Source organism: Branchiostoma lanceolatum, chromosome 2 (assembly GCF_035083965.1).
Source record: "Branchiostoma lanceolatum isolate klBraLanc5 chromosome 2, klBraLanc5.hap2, whole genome shotgun sequence".
NCBI lineage: Eukaryota > Metazoa > Chordata > Leptocardii > Amphioxiformes > Branchiostomatidae > Branchiostoma > Branchiostoma lanceolatum.
The window spans coordinates 19,227,615-19,248,279 of NC_089723.1; the positions used below are offsets into that span (position 1 = coordinate 19,227,615).

A 20,665-nucleotide genomic window follows, 5' to 3' on the forward strand; every position below is an offset into this window, starting at 1 on the left:
CTCGTTTTTTCTCCAGGAAAACTAGATAGGAATAGCTCGTTCGTATAAAACACGTGTACATGCTGTCAGTGGCAGTGCCGAGTAAAATGGCGTCCTCTTTGCAGGCCATGCGCCAGGTCATGCAATATATTTCAAAAACAAAGGGGTTCGACCGGCTCATGGATAAGGTTTGTGCATAAGTATACCTTAATAAGACATGTGGCATATTCTAGGATATGTTAGGTTCTTGTGGTTACGTTAGTTTCGATGCATGACTGACAAATGAAAATTGGTCCAGAGCTTAGAGGGCACGTCGGTACAGTACTGACCTCCAGAGACGAGACCACTTGTGCCTCAATAGGCTCCTTTCGCCTTGCATGTCTAGGTGCTTGTCCTCTCAAGTCGTTGATTGTTATATCGGTGAACTGCGTTCTTTGTGAACTGTTGTGTGTCGCGCTCCACAACGCTTGCCCGTCTTCTGATGCCATCGTCCGTGCACGCAAGAATTTTGCTCCTCAGCCAATTTACTGGGCTGTTCCAAAAAGTTTAAGGGAGGGGTATAAGGTCTCAGTCAGGTTCAAATGGGTCCTGAATCTAAGTGGTTCATCTCCCATGTCCACATGGGACCAATTCACTGCTGGTTTCAAGCCCCAGTTTTACACGAATTATAATTGATGTAACGTTATTCATATTATATACTTAATACACAAGGGTATTATCATCTTCATTTAGGGACTGTACGATATTTACCGGGGGGGGAGGGCTGGTGGAATGGGGGGGAGGGCCATCGAAAAAAATTTTGGCCCGGGGGGAGGGCCATTGAATTTTTTTTTGAGCCAGGGGGAGGGCCATCGAAAAAAAAATTGGCTTGGGGGGAGGGCCATCGAAAAATTTTTCTGAATATCTACGATATAGTCTAACCTTCTGGAAATGTTGTAAAATTCGTTATATTTCTCGGCGAACATAGCGTTACGGAACAATCTGCAAATAAGAACGCTACTGCATCCCTATTTTCTAATGGACTCGTCGAAATCCCATAACCCCTTGCAAAATCAGCTCCAAAATGGCGTGGCTCGGAGCGAAAATGTCGAAAAACGAGGATAGTAGGCTAACTTTTACTCAAAAGCGAAGCAGGCTGCGGGTAGCCAGTAACATACACCCAAGGCTGCGAATGTCGCTGCAGCCTCTCGATGCTAGTGAGACGGTGGAGAAGCTCTCCGGATTGAGAGATCACACAAAGCGCGACGGGCCAGCGAGAACAAAGTTTTCGGCTCTGTTGAGAGTACTGGAAGAGCTCCAACTTCCAGAAACTGCGGAGAGAGATTGTCCAAGTGGCTGGTTGGACTTTGACTTTGCTTACGAACTTTTTTCGTCTTTTTTTGCCACTTCGCCGAGCACTATAGTTTTCCGGGATTTCATTCTGGACGGAGATACGGGCCTTCCTGTACTTCTGTACACTCGACCAACGGGAGAGCGGCTGCTGCTTTTGAATGGTTCGGTGGACATGGCCAGCTTTCTGGCTCATATTTGTGAACAGGACGACGATCGAGAACTTTTCCAGACTCCAGCGGAAAAGCCTTTGTCTGCAGATCTCGTCCATCGTCTCATTGACTCCATGAATGACGAGTATGATCGTGGGGTGGCGAAGATGCTGTTGTGTGCAGACAAAACAAGGACCGAAATCTACCAGCTGGGGATAAAGCCCGATAGAGCCACCAAGCTGTTACAGTCCCTCAAAGAAAGACTGGTGGCTTGGGATGATACCAAGGTAGCAGCTGAGGACATCACGCACCTGAGACTCAGGGAGAGAATCGCGAGCTTTGAGCAAAGAATCAAGATGACAGAACAACTGATAGTGCAGGCCACAGGAAGGTGGACTGCTGAGAGGGTTGGGGATCTTCAAGAACAGAAGGTCATTCTAGAAGAGTCCATGGAAAATGTCAAGAATCTGCAGGTAAATATTTTACACTGTTAAATTTTGGTCGAAACTAGCAGTATGCTCAGATGAACTTTTTTGTTGTTATATAAAAAGCAAGTAAAACCTTTTTAGGTCCTGTCCAACTAAATAATTACTGGTGATGATACACAAATTTTATACACATAATTTTGTACTTGTGTATTGATTGGACATTATCATATGAATTGAAATTGCAGTTAGTAGTATTCTGTGATAAAGGTATGTTTGCACTGATTGATGTGTTGTTTTATGTAGATTGTAGATGTAGAAAGTTTACAGTGAGTAAAATGTTGATCTGTTGCACACAACATTTTCTAGGGAGCGAAGACCCCATACTTCCGTCAATGTTTCCGACAAGCGGTTCTCCGGAAAGCAAGCGAGCTCGCAAAAGAGCAAAGAATAAAGCAACGTAGCCTTGGTGCCGGGCCACAAACCAAACTGGATGGGGAAGACGAGGAGTGGCTGGCTAAATGTATAGGTACATTGATGGAGTACTATCTCCTTTTTCAAAGTTTTTTATGTGAGCTGAATTGAAGTAAACTTGACCTGATTCAATGTAGATTGTTCCTATAATATTATAATATATACTATATATATAATATATATTAAGTTTCCTGTACTACATTTATCCATTTCAAACAACCTTTTACCTGAGTGTCTTTTGGATCCAAACTGAGCATTAGGACACGTAGTGTGGTGGTTTGTGCATCTGGGTCAGATTACATGGATACAAAGGATTGTGGTCCAAGCCCCAGCAGTGGCATGTGATCTGTGATGATGAAGTCCAGATGCACTTTAAGCTTTTAAAAAAACTGATGCAGGGATATGTGTTCACAATGCATTGATACATTAAACTGTGTATTTCAGAGGACAAGACAACAATTCATGGCCGTAGGCACGAGAGTGTCCTCTACACCCACCACAGGGTAAAGAGCCGCGACCTGCTGCGATTGGCGAACCACAGGAGACTTCAGCGTGGAGCCTCACTGATTCGGTCCCTATCAACGGTTTCCTCCAGATCCAGACCAACAAACATCAGGTCAATTCAGGCGAAGCGACATGTAAGTACTAGTACATACCATGACGTAGCTCATTATTTCAAAGCTTCTATAAATGAATAGAAACATGACCAATTATTCTTTCTTTCTTTCCAATTTTGACGCCTTTTGTTCCCCGTCACCCGGGGGTTATAGCAATAATATATTGTACTATTGTCCAATAGAGTTGCAATTGGTTTTCTGCAAATATTGTTAACTCTGGGTTTTAAGCTATTACTAAACCTTGGATTTCCAGAAAGGGAAAGGTTTGTGGTGTTCAAAAAAGCCACCCAAGACAGAAGACAGAGACAACGAGTGCACCCATCATCAGCGCAAACACGTGGCGCTTGCCAAAGAGCATCTCTTTGGAAATGAGGCTGAGGTGTCGAGGAACCATAGCCTTCTCATCAGTATGGATGACAAAGCTTATCTTCGCCCTGGGACATCGGGTGAGTGACATAGACTACTATACACAAACTGCTGGCAAGCTATATCAAGAATTGCCTTGAAGTTTTATTACAATTTTGGCTTCCTTTTCTTTCCCGGGTATTACTGTAATGAAACCCTATGTTAATGTATACTCTTTCGATATTGATTAGGAATGATGATGTTTAATTTTTTTTCTGGCTTGCTTTCAATAAAGTCAGATTGATTAATGTGCATGCACTGGTTTTATATACTTGTACAGAGGGATTCACCGGCTCCAAGCGTCAGACAGTGCTACAGCCTACCGATGAAGACCTCACAAGGAAGCTGCCGCTCCATGATTTTCCAGAGCCGTCAATGTATATCACACCATCAGCTTTTCGTATCATTAGAAAGAAGCCAGTCAATGCAGGTGGGAAAAGGAGCCTCATTTCCTCTCTTGACTCATCTGTAGCGATGGTGCACCCTAAAGCCTACGTCGGTACAAATGGGACGACTTGGGCTTCAAACCACATGCGACTGAGAAGAGAGTGCCCTGATGACTTCGAAGTGGAGCCAGCACCAGACATTGCCCGGTACAGTAAGCCGGTGCGGAAGTTATGCAGTTGGGTGCAGGACAGCACAGTGTACTTTATGGACTGTACCATGAAGGCCGATGTCATGAAGGTAACACAGAACCGTGACTGTGCCTTTCAGAAGTACGAATGCCTTCGTATACAGTCTTTGCAACACCAATGTCAACGCGCCATTAAAGAGTGGGATGAAGAGAAGACAACTTTGCCTGGCAGGGAGATCGCAGTTGGAAGTGAGGTCCTGGACAGGGTTCAAACCATCCTGGACAGGATTGAAGAAGTGACAGCTGCATTGTCAGTTTCCGTGGGAAATCCACTCTGGCAGTGTTACACTTCTTTCATTGAAACTTGCACCGGCTTCGTGCAGTTTCTGTCCCGTCTGCGTTTGCCGCAGCCTTGCCCGCAGCTGCTTGAATTGACAGATGCAGGACCTGGTGTGGGAGTGTCAAACTTTGAAGTAAGTGTCTTTTTATCTGTCTAATTTGATGTATGTCTTAGTGTTAAAACTTATTAGGTAACTTGTGCTACTGTATGAGTTCACAGTATTAACTCAGCAACGTATAAAGTTAGTACCACTCTTGAATTGAAGTAGAGTATTTTGTCACAATTTCACAAACCAGAAAAAGCTTGCACAAGAAGTTTGTTCAATGAGAGATGTAATATTCATTGACAAAGGGTTGTTTTCTGTATACACTGTTACATGTACATCATTCTATTGTATAAGGTGCAAGAAACATCAAATTCCATAACAATAGATGACACAGGATGAAACTAAGGGAATTTTCATTTTGAATCATTTTAGGTACGTTTTCGAGCGGCAGAGAGGGCAAGAGTTCACTCTACAGACCTGCTCTGCCGCATTCATCGAGCAAGGGAAGATTCTGGGCAAAATGAGGCGGAAAGGCTGAATGCTTCCATGGGTATGTACCTTAATTGTTTAAAGATATTCCTTATGCAACATGACATTTTTACACAGTATTATGAAATATTGAAGCCCCCAAAAATAATTCTGTTCTTTTAACACCTAATTATAAATACAAGACCAGTCACCTTGAATAGCTTAAACCTTCAATGTTGTCTGCAATGAACATTTGCAGATCTATCTACAGGTGTTCAACTTTGTCATACATTAATGTTATATTAAGTAGCCTCAATTTAGAGTGTTTTTTTGGGGGGTAGGTGATGCCATCTGTGATGGTGGTACTATCAGATGGCAGTACTTCTCCCCCATCCACGGCCTAACTGAAGAGGACTTGTCTACGATGTCTACATCAGACCTGGAAGTCCATCGACAGAAGATGACTGAGAAGAATGCATGGGCAGTTGCTGAAGAGATCAAGCTCAGAATTGACGACTCACCTGCCCCTTCAGGATTCACCAAAGCATTTGTTGTAGAGCAGCCAGGTAATATGTTACACATAAAAAGACAAACTACCCACTCATACCTTCTCAGTTCAAGTGTTAGTATTAAATGAAGGACATGTCAACTCAGTGCTTTGGCTAACAAAAGGCTTACTTTAATATGAAACATTTGAACATAACTAACACAAGTTGTCATATGGTAATACTGTTTGATTTGTTTCCTCACTGATTGTCATATCTTTTTCAATGGAGACTACTTGTTGTAAAAGACACATCTATTCAACATTGTGGTAAGAAACAGGCTCACTATTACAAGTAATAGAGTATGCATTCCTAATGTATAACACAGGTTTGTTTCCTCACAGACTGTCAGTTCTTCTTCAATCGAGACTACTTGTTGCAGTACACCAAAACTGCTAAGACTCAGAGGACTTCGGTTCCTGGACACGCCTACTTTAAGAAGATTGAAGAGTTCACAGACAGTCATTTCAAGATTGGGGAACTCTACATGGAGTATGTAAAAGGAAGCTGTAATGGTGAGATGATGAAAATGTTTACTTGCACATTCCTATCCAAAGGCATATTAAACTGCATTAGTGCAACATATGTAACAGTCTTTGTTATTAGGCTTAGTGTGGACAAAGGAAACATGTGATAATCGTCAACAGTATTGACTTAATGAGGTTATGGCTTTTATTTGTTTCCAACATAGGCAAAGGATGACAGCTTCTCCACTGTCGAGGGGTGGATGTTTCCTCCAGACCTCCCCTCCCCACTACGCATCTTCTGTGGAGATCCCTGCTCCTGACCACTCTCCTCCTGACCACTCTCCTCCTGGCCACTCTCCTCCTGGCCACTCTCCTCCTGGCCACTCCCACCTGTGGACGAAGAAGACAAGAACAAATTGAATACTGTCTTCAGAAACTTTCATTTTGATTAAATCCTATTGTATGCCTTTATTTCTTGTCAGATCTGTCAGAGGAGCAGGACCTTTGTGACTACTGCACCAACCAAGAACACACTGGACCAACACCATCACCTGTACCACGGCCATATCCAGACTACAACAGACTACCTGCCTATCACTACCTGCCTTATGACAAGACACCTACAGAAGCACGTCTTCCTGATGACTATCAACCACGCGCTCAGCTGAAATGTGCGATCAAGAACAACATAGTTACTATTGACAATGCCCAGTCAATTCATGAGTTTTCTCAGAAATATGTTGTATCAGAGGAACACGTTAAAGAGTATGTACAGCATGTAAGGCTTATCCAAACATTGAAGGCCAAGAGAGCTGCCCTGGCAGAAGACAGGCGCAAGGAGTGTCAAGAGAAAGCGTATGACAACTATGATTGGGAGACTCTGTACAGAGAAGGTTTGTTAGGAACACTACGCGTTTATGAGCTTGAGAAGTACCTGTCAGCACACAATCTACCACTACAGGGGAAAAAAGCTACAAAAGTCGACCTTGTCCGTGCACACATTGGTAAAACTGTATGTTCCAGGCTTTTGGTAACTGATGACATAGATGATGGAAGTGTGGATGAAGATGTATCTGTGGATGAAGATGTATCTTCATCAGATAGTGACATGTCAGATGAAGATGAAGTTCTGTTAGAGTTAGGAACAAATGACAGTGACAGTGATACCAATGTAGATGAGGGACATGAGATGGTGGGGGCAGGAACAGTTGAAGATGTGACTATATCACGGTTTGGAAGGAGGAGGCAGAAGAAAGCTGTAAACCCAGATTACATTCTATGGTGACAGGGCAGCAGAAAGTTGTAAATACTGAATTTACTGATCACAATATGTTGCCTATGATGATTTGTATGGTATGAAATAGTATATCTAGTGTGGCATAACATACCTTCCATGTCAGCCTGCCTGGCACTCTTTCTCCACATCCTCTCCAAGTTGTCACGGCAGCTTTTGGTCAGGTTACTCCTAGTTTTCTTCTTTGCGGCTGCTGTCAAGAGGTCCGTCTCTAGAAGATAGTGCAGGGAAGGAATCCTCTTGTATGAAAGGTTCTTCACAGCTTCTTCGCTGACTTCCCCTGCTTGGACTGGACTGCTGCCATTGGGTGCGATTGCCTGCAGGATTTCTTGGATGGCTTTTTCCTTCCTGCGCTCCTGGCGCTTGGTTTTCTTCCTCCTCTGTTGCTTTTCCATCCTCGATTTTCGTGCAGTTGCCCTCCTTTTTGTGGGATGGATCCGCTCCACTTTAGCAAGGGCAGCCTGTAGCCTTGTATCAGTGCTGGCTATTGTTCCATCCAACTCTTTTAGCTTTGCCAAGTACTCTGTGTTAAATGAGTACATTGTTCCCCGGCCTTGCCTGAGGAGGCTTGTACCTGACTTGAACAGGGTGTTGTTGTGCTCTTCCAGCTTGGTTGTCATCTCAGACACCACCTTCTGGGCCTCGCCCAGCTTCTCCCTGTTCAACTTGATGGTATTTCCGTCGCTTTCTGACTTGATCCGGAAAGTGTCAGACAGGAATCTCCCACCTCCTGCAGAGTTCATACTTTGAACAAAGTTCACCGTCTTCAAGCACTTGTCCGTCTTCTCCCTAATTCCAAACTGCCTGTTTCTCTCTACCAGGAACTCTCTCTTGAAAATTTTCTGATCCTGGCAAGTGACCCAGTATGTGGAGTAAAACTCCGGCAACAAGGCGTTTGTAAACCTTGTCTTTGCTTCCTTCGGATACGACACCCAGCCAAGGCGTTCCTTCCTCTCCTCTGACATCTAAAGAAATACAGGTTTATGAGTAATAATGCATATTTTACCTTGCATACATAACAATACTCCTCAAGAAATTTGCTACTTTTGTGCACCAGTGTTCATCTATTTTTATTCGCAACCCTGCACCTACGTGTTAAAAGCCTTATTGTGGATGCGCAAATTTATTCATATCTGCTATGTTGGAAGCTAGTTTTAATAGCTTTGTGCATTTGTACTTTCATTCTCATCTGTTCTTTTATATATGTACTAATATTTGTAAAATGTATACATTTTCAGTATTTTCGAACATGTTTTTTGCGACATTGTGGTATTAAAATAACGTGCAATAAAAGCCTTTATCGATTCGGTCATTTTCTTCTTGTTGAAATCGCACACATGCTCAGAATAAACGTTTTTCACGTAAAAGCATTCCTGAAAAATATGTACAGTTTCATTCTCACTCTGATATCAAGTTTTCAGTACAAACTGTGGTATTCAGTAAATACGTACCTTGTGGAAAGCGCTCGAGCTCGCGCTACTGCTGGCCTGGGCGGCATCAATACTTGTAGTAGCGGCCGGTGACATGTTGAGGTGACAAGCCGGGGCGCATCCACAGTAGGCGCACGCCGTCTTTCCTTCGGTGACCTCGTAGTCATCACAGTCCTTGCACGAACTGCACCGACCTCTCAAGACTCCACGCTTGTCTCTCATATCGAACAACGAGCCGAACGACAGCTGAGAAGCTAGTATTTAAACTACAGTATATTTTAAAACGGAGAGATAGAACTGAACAGTGAATGACGCGCGAAATGTGCTAAAGGTCAAAGGTGACACTCGTTTCAGCCGTTACAGCCAATCATATTTCTGGATCTAGTCACGTGTGCCCCCGGCATCGCAAAACATTCCGGGAACGAGTTGCAGCGGTCTAATTTGTATCACTTTTTCGACTCGAACATAATAACTTTTTCAGTGACTCCTTATTCGAAATTTACGAAGATTGTGTCAATATCAACTTTGCAAACAGCAGTACTTCCATCTCTGCAAATGCGATGATTCACTCACGGCAAAAGGATAGTTGCTTGGATGGCGTGAGATCGCGCGGGCGGGAAAACAATTTTCAGGCAGATCGGAGAAGAGATATATTTTTAAAAGGTAAGTCTTTTACCGTTGCAGCGCGAGTGTATGCGAGGTGCTACACGTTTTAATATATACATGACACCAAAATGAAAAGACGGCTGACCATGGTACATATATATTTTTAATGGTAGAGACGGTGATGATCGGTGACATGTTGTTGACATGTTGTTGACATGCCGCTGCCCAGCAGGAGGCTCCTCTGCGCGCCTTGACAAAAATACGATCTCTGTACCGTAAAAAAACAACACTACGGCTATTGTACAATTATTTGTACTATATTAAAGGGTATAAAAAGGAAAGAGAAAGATTGAAAGGGCACGAAAAATTTTGGGGGGGAGGGCCATCGAAAATTTTTTTGGGTCGGGGGGAGGGCCATCGAAAAAAAAATTGAGCCGGGGGGAGGGCCATCGATTTTTTTTTGGAACCGGGGGGAGGGCCATCGAAAAATTTTTTTACCGGACCCTCTTTTCACCAGCCCTCCCCCCCCGGTAAATATCGTACAGTCCCTTATAGTCGATGTACCCTTTGCAAGACAGGGATGCACCTGGTCTCCCATCAGAGTGAATGATGTAAATGTATGGCTGGTATTATAATGACCACAAAATATGTAACTTTACTCATATATATGACCCATATACTAAGTACATGTATGTAATGGCCAATGCATATACATAGTGGTGTGGATCTAAACCCGAGTTTAGGTTTAGGTTCGGACTCGAGTCCAGAGGTTTAGGTTCAGGTCCGGACTTGAAAGTCCGGACCTGAACAATAATTTTGGAATATTTTTTCGTGTTACATGTAAAATTGCATATTGGCAGATATTTTACACGTAATTTGAAAACTATATATACGGAATTATATACAGTCAGTAATTAACACAAACGTTCAGTTATAAACACAAAAACAGCAATGTTTTAATATTTTTCTAGTGCAAATTTCACGATTTAAGGAAGGTTTGATATGGTTTAAAACAAAAAGGAGTGTATGAGTGAGAATTTTTTTTCAAGTCCGGACTTGTTTCCAGACGTTTAGGTTTTTTTGGACTTGAACCTAAACGTTTTACAAGTCCGGAACCGGTCCGGCTGGACCGATCCGCACCACTACATATACATATAGTAGAGTAGAGATCATAGTATCATCTACTAGTATTACCTGTTCTAGGTCCAGGTGGTCTCCGCTGCACCAGGGAAGTGTGTGTTTGAGATGAAAGTTGGGGAGGAACATTTGAACGGAGGCTTCACACTTCACGGAGGCTTAACAGCGACCCTGGTGGATGTTTTGACCACGGCTACCCTCCTGTCCATGGAGGGGGGAAAGCCTGGAGTGAGCGTGGACCTCCATGTCAGGTAAATACATGACCTGGTTTTCCAAAGCTATGAAATATAGCCGGCGAGTCTCTTCCGTCCTCTTTCGCAATTTCAAGACAAAAGAGACTTGGCAGTTACAATGGGTTTGGATACCAGGCTAGTAGAAACAGCAAACCATCTGCTTTCTACTTGAACTTTCAAACCTTGAGTTGAGATTGAACTTATCCACACCGGGCGCGAAAATCGTATATGCTAGCCAGAGAAGGTCCAGTCAGCCAGAGAGGGTCCATAGCCCGGCAGGGATATACGATTTTCGCGCCCGGTGTGGATCTGCTTGGAGATTACTTTAATAAGCCATTTGATGCTTGATCACAATGTTGTGTGCTCTGTTCCACTCCAGCTACCTGAAAGCTGCCAAACCAGGGGAAACCATCACCATTGCTGCTGACATATTAAAGATGGGACGAACCCTTGCCTACACCACAGCTCAGGTCAAGAATGAAAAGGGAGACGTTGTCGCACAAGGCCTACACACCAAACATGTGGGCAACTGACACAGAGGTTGAATAGTTGTTGTATTAAAGAAACGCACAGAGAATGATAAAAGCCATCTCAGTTTTGTGACCACTGAAATCATGCCTCTAGCAACCCTTCCACTGGTTGGGCACATAGATCCCTGGACAGAGTTTCTCTTACAGAGACTAGATTTCTGTTACATATACTTAATCTATAATCAGTATTCATGACAAACTGCTTGTATGCTGATTTTGAATATTATTCCCTCAGATGTGTTGTTCTCAAAACCTGACAATGAAATTAATGGTTTACATAACCTACATCCCTGAAGGCACCTTGCCTTTAATTTCGTGCAATGCAGCAACAATTTATTTGTCAATCTTTTGGGTGGTTCCTTTGCTTCAGTTAATTGAGTAACTGATTTCCAGGGGAGCCTTTACAAAAGCATAACAACTCAGGATTACAGAAAAAGGATTACTTAATTGTTAACATAAACAATCTACAATTGTAACTTTGATATAAAAAGTTTTTAAAATTTTTAGACTATTATTCCTAGCAGCTATCATCTGACTCTCAGCGACTGTTGTGCATATTTATTTATATAGGTGTTGTTGTTAAACAGTAGTAATGGGACAAATTACATGTACAGGTACAAGTGCCTTGTCATAACAAAATGGTTATCCCGAAGGATTTAGATATTTTAGGATGTGTCCAAATTTTACAGGCTTTCTCATTGACTTTATTTAATTTGTCTCAAGATTGAGTGTTTACTTGGTCCTATGATTAAGTATATAGCTTTTGAGATTAAATACCTGGCTCCTATTATGTAATTTTAACAACACAAATGCACAAAACACCACACTGGAGAAACATGTATAAATCACAACCCATGTTTATTGTCTTGGCCAGCTGTGCCAACACACATTCCACTGTAGAAATAAATTATGTGATCCCCAAGACATATGAGTGTCCCCCAAGTAAAAGTGTTCTTTGTGATCAAGAATTGAATTCAAACACATTCATGGTGAAAGTGGTGCAACAGATATTTTGGTCCATTCTTAAAGTACTATCAAACATGGGCCAAATAGGGTTTTCTGTATCACAGAGATGGCCAAGACCAATGATTTTTTGAATATGGGAAAGCCAAAGTTTATTTCAATGTAGATTAGCAAGCCTCTGTGAGTAGCTTTCTTGTAAGACGTGACCAAATGATATTAAGATGGACCTGTTTGGGACATAATCCGTAGGAGCACTGGCACTGGTCCGGCCTTCTCGATGTTACACAAAACACCATTTTGCCCATGGAATAACGGAGATATTGTAAATCTCTACATCTTTACAACAGCTTCCTTCTAACATAAGTATTTTCATAGTCAGAAATCTATCTTATTTAAGACGAGTGAATGGAATGTCTAAGAAAATGTAAGCAAGATGCCATACCAAGGAGCCTTGGCCATACCAAATAAAGTCAGCATAGAAAAAAGCAGCATATTTTATCATCAAACTGTCAGTATGACATTTGAAGCTGTCACAAATTACACAAAATATGACTGTACTCCCAACACATACATGTGATAAGACAAGCAGATTGACATGACCAACAGTACAAAAAGTAGTCTAATTATTTTAAGCATACAGGACAGAAAACATTCACTTTATTCATAACTTTATCTACAACAATCTCGATTTTTTTTCATTCATTCCTTCCTCCATACAATCAAATATGTAGAACCAAGGCCAGAACTTACTGTTGTACTATACAGTAAGTGGGATTTCAACAGATTGCAGGTTTTCATTTTTAAAAATTCTAGATTTGGAAAGTTACAATATATTTGGGCTATTCCTAGAGTGGTTAGGAATATCTTTTGTCAGCATTGAAATAAAACTTTCCCATTATTGATTCAGAACAATGTTAATTAGAGTACAACTTTCCGCACAAAATAAAAACAGTCAATACTATTACACCAAAGGAATTTGCATTGAAGCCAAGGAAACATACAATGGTAACTTCATTTGCATTGTTGAAGAAAGAGAAATATTGACTTTTGAAACAAGATTGATGGTCAGTTAACAGGCATATAATGATTTTACCTGCAACAACAAAATTTATGTAGCAAAATATACTGGTAGTCCAATGTGACATGTATAAATTCCTTTTTTCATGGCAGAAAATGTTGTTTTTTTCTAACTACAGTAGAAAACATAAACTTAGACGAGTATCAGCTGTTCAACTAGCCTAAACATAAACCACTTATGTTCGTCTGGGCTGTCATGTACATGTCACAGTAGAGATTGGAATCCAGTAGAGTCCGGAACTCTACTAGTAGAGATTGGAATTCCAATCTCTACTAGTAGAGACTGGAATTCCAATCTCTACTAGTAGAGTTCCCGATTCTACTAGTTGAGATTGGAATTCCAATCTCTACTAGTAGAGATTGGAATCGGGATCTGAATATTGGGATTCCAATCTCTACTAGGAGAATTCCATATTCTACTCGTAGAGATTGGAATTCTACCAGGACAATCTACAATTCTAATAGGAGAAATTCGGATTGCATCGAAAATATTTTGGAAAATAGACTGAATCATTTCACACAGGACACCTAACATTTCAGCATAGCTACATGTAAGCCTACATTCACCATTACTATTTTAGGTGAGTTACTTCATGTTTTAGATATCTGATAACTTTGACATCAACTTTGGAACTGGCTTGGCAGGGGTGAATTAGCTCTTATAATATACCGAGTCACTAACGAACTGGAAAAACTGGTTGAGCATATTGAGTCACTAAGTTACTAACTCATAATGGCCGTATGCAAATGTCTCTCATTGACACACATTATCAGTGGCATTTACAAATAGCCATTGACTAAGGTTGGACCAGACGGCTATCCCCATGGTTGCAATGTGTCTTGACAGAAGGTTTATTAGATATCTAAAACATAAAAGTGATTCACCTAAAATAGTAATGGTGAATGTAGGCTTACCTAGTTTGCTAAATTTTAGGTGTGAAATGATTCAGTCTATTTTCAAAAACATTTTGATGCAATACAAATTTCTCCTATTAGAATTGGAGATTGTCTTGTAGAGATTGGAATCCCAATATTCAGATCCCGATTCCAATCTCTACTAGTAGAGATTGGAATTCCAATCTCAACTAGTAGAATCGGGAACTCTACTAGTAGAGATTGGAATTCCAGTCTCTACTAGTAGAGATTGGAATTCCAATCTCTACTAGTAGAGTTCCGGACTCTACTGGATTCCAATCTCTACTGTGACATACACATGTCGTAAGGGTTTCTTTCATACATCTCTGCACTACTTCAACATCCACCAAAAAATAGCATATAAAATACACCACATATGGTAAAAATATTCACCCATTTCAATTTCTGGTGTCACCATTTAACATGTAAAAGCTCTTCTCAATATGTACAGACATTTTATACCTGAAGGCGCCATCATTGTACCAGCCTCATATATTCTTCACTTCAGATTTGTCGACTCAAATTAAGTACACAAATTACAAAGTGCTGATGTCGATACGCTTTGGATAACCAGGTTCCTTCTACCACATAGTCTACTCTACATGCCATGCCACCTTGCTTTCCAACTAGCCCATAGGGCCAAACAGTTCACAGAAAGGTTCATACAAGTGGTGTTACATGACATTATGGCAACGTTTTGACCGGGGTGGTTTTTGACATGAAGGTGCTTGTACGCTCATACCATACTCTCCAAGCAAAGGTTGGAGGAGGAGATTGTTACCTTCTTCAGATTAGCACCCGTTTTTTGACAGTCGAAAGAGTGAGCTGTCAGAAGACGGTGACAATCAAAAGGTCTTCTTCAATCTCTGCTTGGAGAGTGGTTGTACCAGTACAGTGACATTTGTAGCTGTGGTGTTTATAATTGAGGATGTTGTGATGCCATTTCTGGATCAAATTTTCACTATGCTTCAGCATTCATCATGAATGTGAAGCAGTCACAATGAAACAAAGTTTGTTGTTCATGATAAATTACCCAATACTAATGTTTTTGGCAAGGGCAAAATTGTTACTCATTCACAGAAAGGGATATTCAGTCAGTGTTTCACACACTGAAGTTGTGTCGCCCTGACCACCACTGTTACCTGAATATTGCTGTGCCAGCAAAATGACATCTTGTAACAAGACATTTCACACACAAAAGGTTGCGTAAGACATCACCATGGTAACTAAGACATGACAAACACCAGTAACAATGAACTTCTGATCCTCTCCCCTCTTGTGGAATGTTGGTCGACACTCTTCCTCCTAAGAACCCCAAATGAATTGCTTTCTTGGCCCAGAAACCTGGAAACTTCCCTCTTCTTTCTTGTCAAAATACAAGAAACTTTGCTGTAGAGCAGCATATAGTACATAATAGTGTTGACTCCTGTTGTATTGCTTCATGGAGTCAAATATATATATACAATGTGGCACTGTGCTAACCAGATATGTTTTCAACAGTATCAAGTTGAACCAATTTTTCTAGATTATGGACATACAGTGGCTTTTGTCCCCATCCTTTTACCCTAAGTGCGAGGAGCATGATTTTCTTTGATGCTGGCTGTGCTAAATACCAGCAACAGGGCTTTGCCATGTCCTCTATCAACACCATAAAAATATCTCTAGAAATTGAGGTCTAAATCTTTGATTTTAAAAAAAAAGTCAAGCAGTTTCCTGCTGTTGTGCACTGATGAATTCCCATTTGGCCACCAACGCATGTCCACCTGTACCAGCAAACCCTCCCGATGTAGGAAGGAGAATGTCTGTGCAGAACTTTGAAACTTTTATTACAGTGGGCTGTCCTATTCCAGGAGATGGTGGCATCCGCATGCGAAACATTTGGTTCATACTGACTGTAGCAGAGTTTTATAGTTCAACGTCCCGGGCTCACGTGGCACCATGACCTCCTGTCAGTAAGGTAAGTATGGCTGCAGGACTTCATCAATGGTCCCTGGCGCCCAATGTGTTAGTTGGTCCTGAGAGGGGAAAAAAAGGTGTCATTGAACAAAAACAATTGATAATCCTATTTTGTGGTCATTGTTGTACAGATCTAGACATAGCTTAGTTATTCCTGATGAAGGTACCCCCATCTGTAAACGTAGCTCACGCCAATCCACACTGGTATTAGGTATCTTCTCTTATTCTTTCTATTTCTGACAAGACAGGATTTGATATTCCAGGATTGTACTCGGTTCGACACTTATGTTAGACACAATAAAGCTACAAACACAATTTATATCAAACCTGGCTTGTTGTGCGTGTTGCCTAATGCGTGTTGCCTACCCTAGAACGATAGAGATACAGACAATCCCCTCGCACTATTGTTACATCTCTTATTGATTTGTGATGCAAAATATGACACTGTGTACACTGTTTTATTGTAAAGACACCAAACTAACAGTATCACAGGGGAAAATGAACTGGTATCAACAATGCAGTATTCTTTTCTCTGCTGCCACAGTTGATGCCACCTGTTACAGTACAGTACCACCTATGAAATTGAACAACTGTTCATATGTTTCAAATATCAGAATCAGACATCCTTACCTGAGGCAGATACAGACATATGCTGGAAAGCTTGAACACTATATGCTTGCTCTTTGGTGTCTAGGGAACAATTGAGAAAACAAAACAATCAACCTACATGAAGAGAAATGCTGTCAAATGCTATCCAAGTATAACACAGAAGGAATGACGAGTAAGACTGAAGAATCATTACGTTAATAACTGTTGATAAAAAGTGCACACTGTGCATGCCATTCTGTCAACAGAACTCAATGCAAATTTAAGACCCTTTCCAATGTAATTTTAAGACACAGACATAGCTGTAATAAACTCATCTACACAGGACAGGGAACCAGTGCGGCCTTGTGGTTAAGGTTGTTGACCAAGAACCTGGAGTTCAAATCCCTGACAGGTCCCGATCTTGTGCCCCTTGAAGTTGAAAAGGGTCCATCCCAGTGTGAGTGGATCAAATGAATCTGTCCGGATATGCAGCTTGTACTGTTCAGTACAAACCTGGTGTGTTAGGCCATGAGGTGGTTTACCGAGAATGCAATACAAACAAAACATCATGTCCTAGTTGTAACCATTATCAGTGAGCCCTCACCTCTGTGTGTTGTCTGTCTACAAACAGGAACATGGACTGTGCAGGGTTGTTGATGATCAGCCCTGCCTTGTCCTTTCTCGCTAGGAGTCGCATCAACTGCTTCTCATAGTCACTATGGTGGAACACAAACTGAGCCTACACAGAGAAACATCGGAAGCTTTTAAAACTGTATCATTTAGTTCTTGCTTCATATGAGTCCAGGCAAAAATCACAAAATTAAGCATTTATTATTACAAGTTACTGAATCTGGATTTGTAATATTCTGCTTAGCACTTATGCCTGGCACGTTTGCTTTGCAAGGCAAATGCAGTATTTGTTGCACAGCATCTCTTTTGGGATTAACATAATGTATGTGAGATTGCTTAATCAAAGGCTTTAAACCAACAGAAATGAATTTTGAGTTTAAAATCATCTTCCAGCAGATGTTGGGAGGGAAAACTTGTCACGTTTTCCTAGCTGCCTATTTCTGTCAAAAACTGCCTACCTGATACTAGTGATTGTTTGTGACAGAAATAGGAAGCTACACAAAACAAAAGTTTGCCTCGAAACATCTGCTTAGAGATTGATATTAATGTTTACTCCTCATCCTAGCTTTATCACAAAGTATATCAAACTGAGCGGCTCATACATCCATGGGTTTGTAGGCGGACTCCTCGTCTCCCTTCCATCTGGAGAACAGCAGGCACACGATTTTCTCAATGTCGTTTCTGGGCCACAGGAAGAAGTCCATGGCTTCTGTGGCCCCTATCACATCCTGCAGGGACAAAGCAGCCGTGGGTGTTAACAAGCTACAAGATGAGTACCATTGTACAACAGTACCTGAGTCTTCAAAAGTTATCAGGATTCAATTATTACTTGACAATGTAAACATGGAGTTTACATATGAAGCAATGTTTTAAAATCAGACACCTGTCACTAGTGTATCTATAATACCGGTAATAGAGTAGTTTTAGAACCCATGTTTTAGATTAGTGTTAGGAGTTCTGTCACTATATCATGTATAATGTACTTTATCATGATTTTTACATTTGTATGCCTGTACTTAGCCCTACACGACATGAAAGTACAATAAAGTCATTCATTCATTATGATTTCCATACCTTTCTCATAGAGTGATATCTTGGTGCATGTAGTTGTACCACATCTTTCTCTAGCAGCTCTAGAGAGCTCTCTAATGAGTATGCCTCCTCCTGCCAATAAGAAGTACAGGATTCAATGTTTAAGAGATAAATAATATTAATGCTGCTATGACTTTTCCAACAGCACTGTCCACCTGCAACACTGTAACTTTGAAACCTTAACAGTGTAGCCAGAACTTTAAATAGACTTCTTGATTCCAAAACCCACATCCGGATTACACTTAAAGACAACCCAAACAACCACTTTTCACAGCTTAGAAACAGAACAATTGCATCCTGTGACCTTTACCCCCTGGATAGCTATGTCCTCAAAACAAGCACCTGCTAGGGGCTAGCTGCATACATACTCAACTGTAGTCAACACCTGCTACATACAGGTGCCAATATTCAACTGTACATAACACTTGCTGCATACAGGTACCCATAACCAAATGTACAAAACACCTCCTGCATACAGGCGCCCATACTCAGCTGTGCACAAAACCTGCTGCATACAGGTGTCCATAATCAACTGTACACAACACCCGCTGCATATAGCTAGGTGTCCAAACTCAACTGGTAATAATTGACTTATCAAAAAGCAATAGATGCAGGCTGCATCTATTGCTTTTTGATAAGTCAATTATTACCAGTTGAGTTTGGATCATGCAGCATTCCCCATCATGCTTGGTTCATATGTTACCGTCTTTCTTTGTTTATTTTTCCAGTAAACAAAGTGGGTTTGAACATCTTTTGAAATCGATTTGTATTATAACTTTGTGTAAAATTTGGTTGGGCATCAAAACATGTTTGGCCAGAATCACTAAGTCTGATTGGTCACATTAAATAGAAAACGTAACGTGTGTGAAACTGCAAACAAATAATGCCAGACCTTGACCCCTCTCATGATGCTCTCTTCATAGTTGTTTGTCATGACCGGTACCACCTCTGCTGCTTCAAACAAAGCTGGCTTCTTTTTCTGAGGGTAAAAAAAGGAAGGTGTAAATCTACTGTAAAGTACACATTTCATTAGCTGTGGCGACTAACGAAGGGAGTTTTTTCTTGATATTACATATACTATCCCTTCTTGTATAGGGATAGTATATGTAATATCAAGGGATAGTATATGTAATATCAAGAAAAAATTCCTTTCGTAAGTCGCCACGGCTAACATTTCATGTCTGAATGCTTGTACCTGCAGCACAACAATTGTGTTCTTCAATAAGATTTTTTGTTATGTAGCTGTGTTACATATTGTGCTTTTAGTGTTAACTCTTGAAATTGCCACTTGAGGATGTTTTTCACGGGACAGTCCATGAAGACACTGATCCCACTCAATGTAACATCTCTGTACAATTTTTTTCTAAACACTGTTATTGGCATTATGATGATGACCTTTAAAACCCCAGGCTAGTTACTGTACTAGTACATTCTTTTACAGTGTTCAATCCAACTGCAATATCGAGTTAATGAAATGCCATTGTTATCCTATCAAGTTGTGAGAAAGGGTAGAGATCAAGAATATGACTGATTGAATGATCACAAAAACGCTCCAATATCCAATACGTTCAAAATATCACAGCAAAACGAATACACATCACTTTGAAGTATCAAAGAAGAACACAAATTACATTTACATGACTATGTGCCAATTGCCTTGTAAACCGGGAGAATAATTTAGGGAAGTTCTGATGGAGGGTAGAAGAGGGGGGGCGGGGTGTGAGGGGTGTGGAAACAAGGACAATGGTGAACAATAATTTTCATTTCCCGTTTACACACAGCAATTAATCTATGACTTTCCAAACAACACACACAATGTGCACGAGATTCACCACTTTGCGGCAATTGTTGTTCTTATTATCATGATTATGACCTTATCACGCCCCATATTAAAGCGATATCCATGTACCCACCTGTTCTTTGAAAACGAAGGCTATGAACATCTTGTACTCGAACTGATCTGCCAGAGCCTCCCGTTTCCTCCGTAGCTGCGTCCGGAGCCGGTTTAGAGTCGCACTCTTCCTAGCCTGAGGGTCTCCCATTCCGCAGGGGTAAAGGTGGGAAACACACGCCACAAAAAATAACGTAAAATGTTCGGCTAGAAATTAGAACGGAAACTTTGGAATATACTAAAACTGCAGCACAGCACCTCTCCGGGCGAGGGGGGACTTCCCCTATCAAAAAATCATCGCTGCGATCTTAAGAAGTCCTCTTTCTCTGAATGGTATGTCTTGAAGTGACCAAGAAAATGTTCTTTGCCCGAAAATTTGCCATAACTTCCCCCCGACGGCTAAATTTTGGCTGGATATTTCTGTAAAGTCCCAGCAACGTACTGGCTCGCAAGGTGGAAGTACACAACTCTTATTGGTGACGTCACGTAGCTAAACTCTCAA

The 20,665-nt window shown here is 41.2% G+C and overlaps 4 protein-coding genes across 4 annotated transcripts; 2 read left to right on the plus strand and 2 right to left on the minus strand.

Moving 5' to 3' along the window:
• The first annotated feature begins 42 nt into the window (after positions 1–42).
• Positions 43–11,977, plus strand: LOC136427768 (acyl-coenzyme A thioesterase 13-like). Its single transcript, XM_066416917.1, has 3 exons — positions 43–167; positions 10,355–10,539; positions 10,901–11,977. Exons 1-3 carry the CDS (start codon positions 60–62, stop codon positions 11,052–11,054), a joined length of 447 nt encoding a protein of 148 aa, XP_066273014.1. The 5' UTR covers positions 43–59; the 3' UTR covers positions 11,055–11,977.
• On the plus strand, positions 802–8,411 carry LOC136427747 (uncharacterized). Its single transcript, XM_066416887.1, has 9 exons — positions 802–1,933; positions 2,255–2,414; positions 2,804–2,997; positions 3,230–3,422; positions 3,662–4,428; positions 4,774–4,891; positions 5,151–5,375; positions 5,699–5,869; positions 6,304–8,411. The coding sequence occupies exons 1-9, from the start codon at positions 1,043–1,045 to the stop codon at positions 7,104–7,106; spliced, it is 3,522 nt and encodes a 1,173-aa protein (XP_066272984.1). The 5' UTR covers positions 802–1,042; the 3' UTR covers positions 7,107–8,411.
• LOC136427748 (uncharacterized) lies at positions 5,464–8,767 on the minus strand. The gene is made up of 3 exons (XM_066416888.1): positions 8,567–8,767; positions 7,210–8,080; positions 5,464–6,211 (listed from the first exon to the last, which is right to left on the minus strand). Exons 1-3 carry the CDS (start codon positions 8,765–8,767, stop codon positions 6,027–6,029), a joined length of 1,257 nt encoding a protein of 418 aa, XP_066272985.1. The 3' UTR covers positions 5,464–6,026.
• Positions 11,891–20,652, minus strand: LOC136427766 (uncharacterized protein C6orf62 homolog). The gene is made up of 7 exons (XM_066416915.1): positions 20,186–20,652; positions 19,165–19,251; positions 18,255–18,344; positions 17,783–17,908; positions 17,155–17,289; positions 16,593–16,652; positions 11,891–16,021 (listed from the first exon to the last, which is right to left on the minus strand). Exons 1-7 carry the CDS (start codon positions 20,312–20,314, stop codon positions 15,956–15,958), a joined length of 693 nt encoding a protein of 230 aa, XP_066273012.1. The 5' UTR covers positions 20,315–20,652; the 3' UTR covers positions 11,891–15,955.
• Between the last annotated feature and the right edge of the window lie 13 nt (positions 20,653–20,665).

Excerpts from the sequence above, each read along its gene's own strand:
- LOC136427768 (XM_066416917.1), top strand. The coding sequence starts at position 60 with ATGCTGTCAGTGGCAGTGCCGAGTAAAATGGCGTCCTCTTTGCAGGCC. Across the intron at positions 168-10,354 it reads TCGACCGGCTCATGGATAAG|GTCCAGGTGGTCTCCGCTGC; the intron begins GTTTGTGCATAA and ends TACCTGTTCTAG. Across the intron at positions 10,540-10,900 it reads AGCGTGGACCTCCATGTCAG|CTACCTGAAAGCTGCCAAAC; the intron begins GTAAATACATGA and ends GTTCCACTCCAG.
- LOC136427747 (XM_066416887.1), top strand. The coding sequence starts at position 1,043 with ATGGCGTGGCTCGGAGCGAAAATGTCGAAAAACGAGGATAGTAGGCTA. Across the intron at positions 2,415-2,803 it reads GTGGCTGGCTAAATGTATAG|AGGACAAGACAACAATTCAT; the intron begins GTACATTGATGG and ends TGTGTATTTCAG. Across the intron at positions 4,892-5,150 it reads AAGGCTGAATGCTTCCATGG|GTGATGCCATCTGTGATGGT; the intron begins GTATGTACCTTA and ends TTTGGGGGGTAG.
- LOC136427748 (XM_066416888.1), bottom strand. The coding sequence starts at position 8,767 with ATGAGAGACAAGCGTGGAGTCTTGAGAGGTCGGTGCAGTTCGTGCAAG. Across the intron at positions 8,081-8,566 it reads GCTCGAGCGCTTTCCACAAG|ATGTCAGAGGAGAGGAAGGA; the intron begins GTACGTATTTAC and ends GTATTTCTTTAG. Across the intron at positions 6,212-7,209 it reads CAGGCAGGCTGACATGGAAG|GTGGGAGTGGCCAGGAGGAG; the intron begins GTATGTTATGCC and ends CTTCGTCCACAG.
- LOC136427766 (XM_066416915.1), bottom strand. The coding sequence starts at position 20,314 with ATGGGAGACCCTCAGGCTAGGAAGAGTGCGACTCTAAACCGGCTCCGG. Across the intron at positions 18,345-19,164 it reads GCATCATGAGAGGGGTCAAG|GAGGAGGCATACTCATTAGA; the intron begins GTCTGGCATTAT and ends TCTTATTGGCAG. Across the intron at positions 17,909-18,254 it reads GATATCACTCTATGAGAAAG|GATGTGATAGGGGCCACAGA; the intron begins GTATGGAAATCA and ends TTGTCCCTGCAG.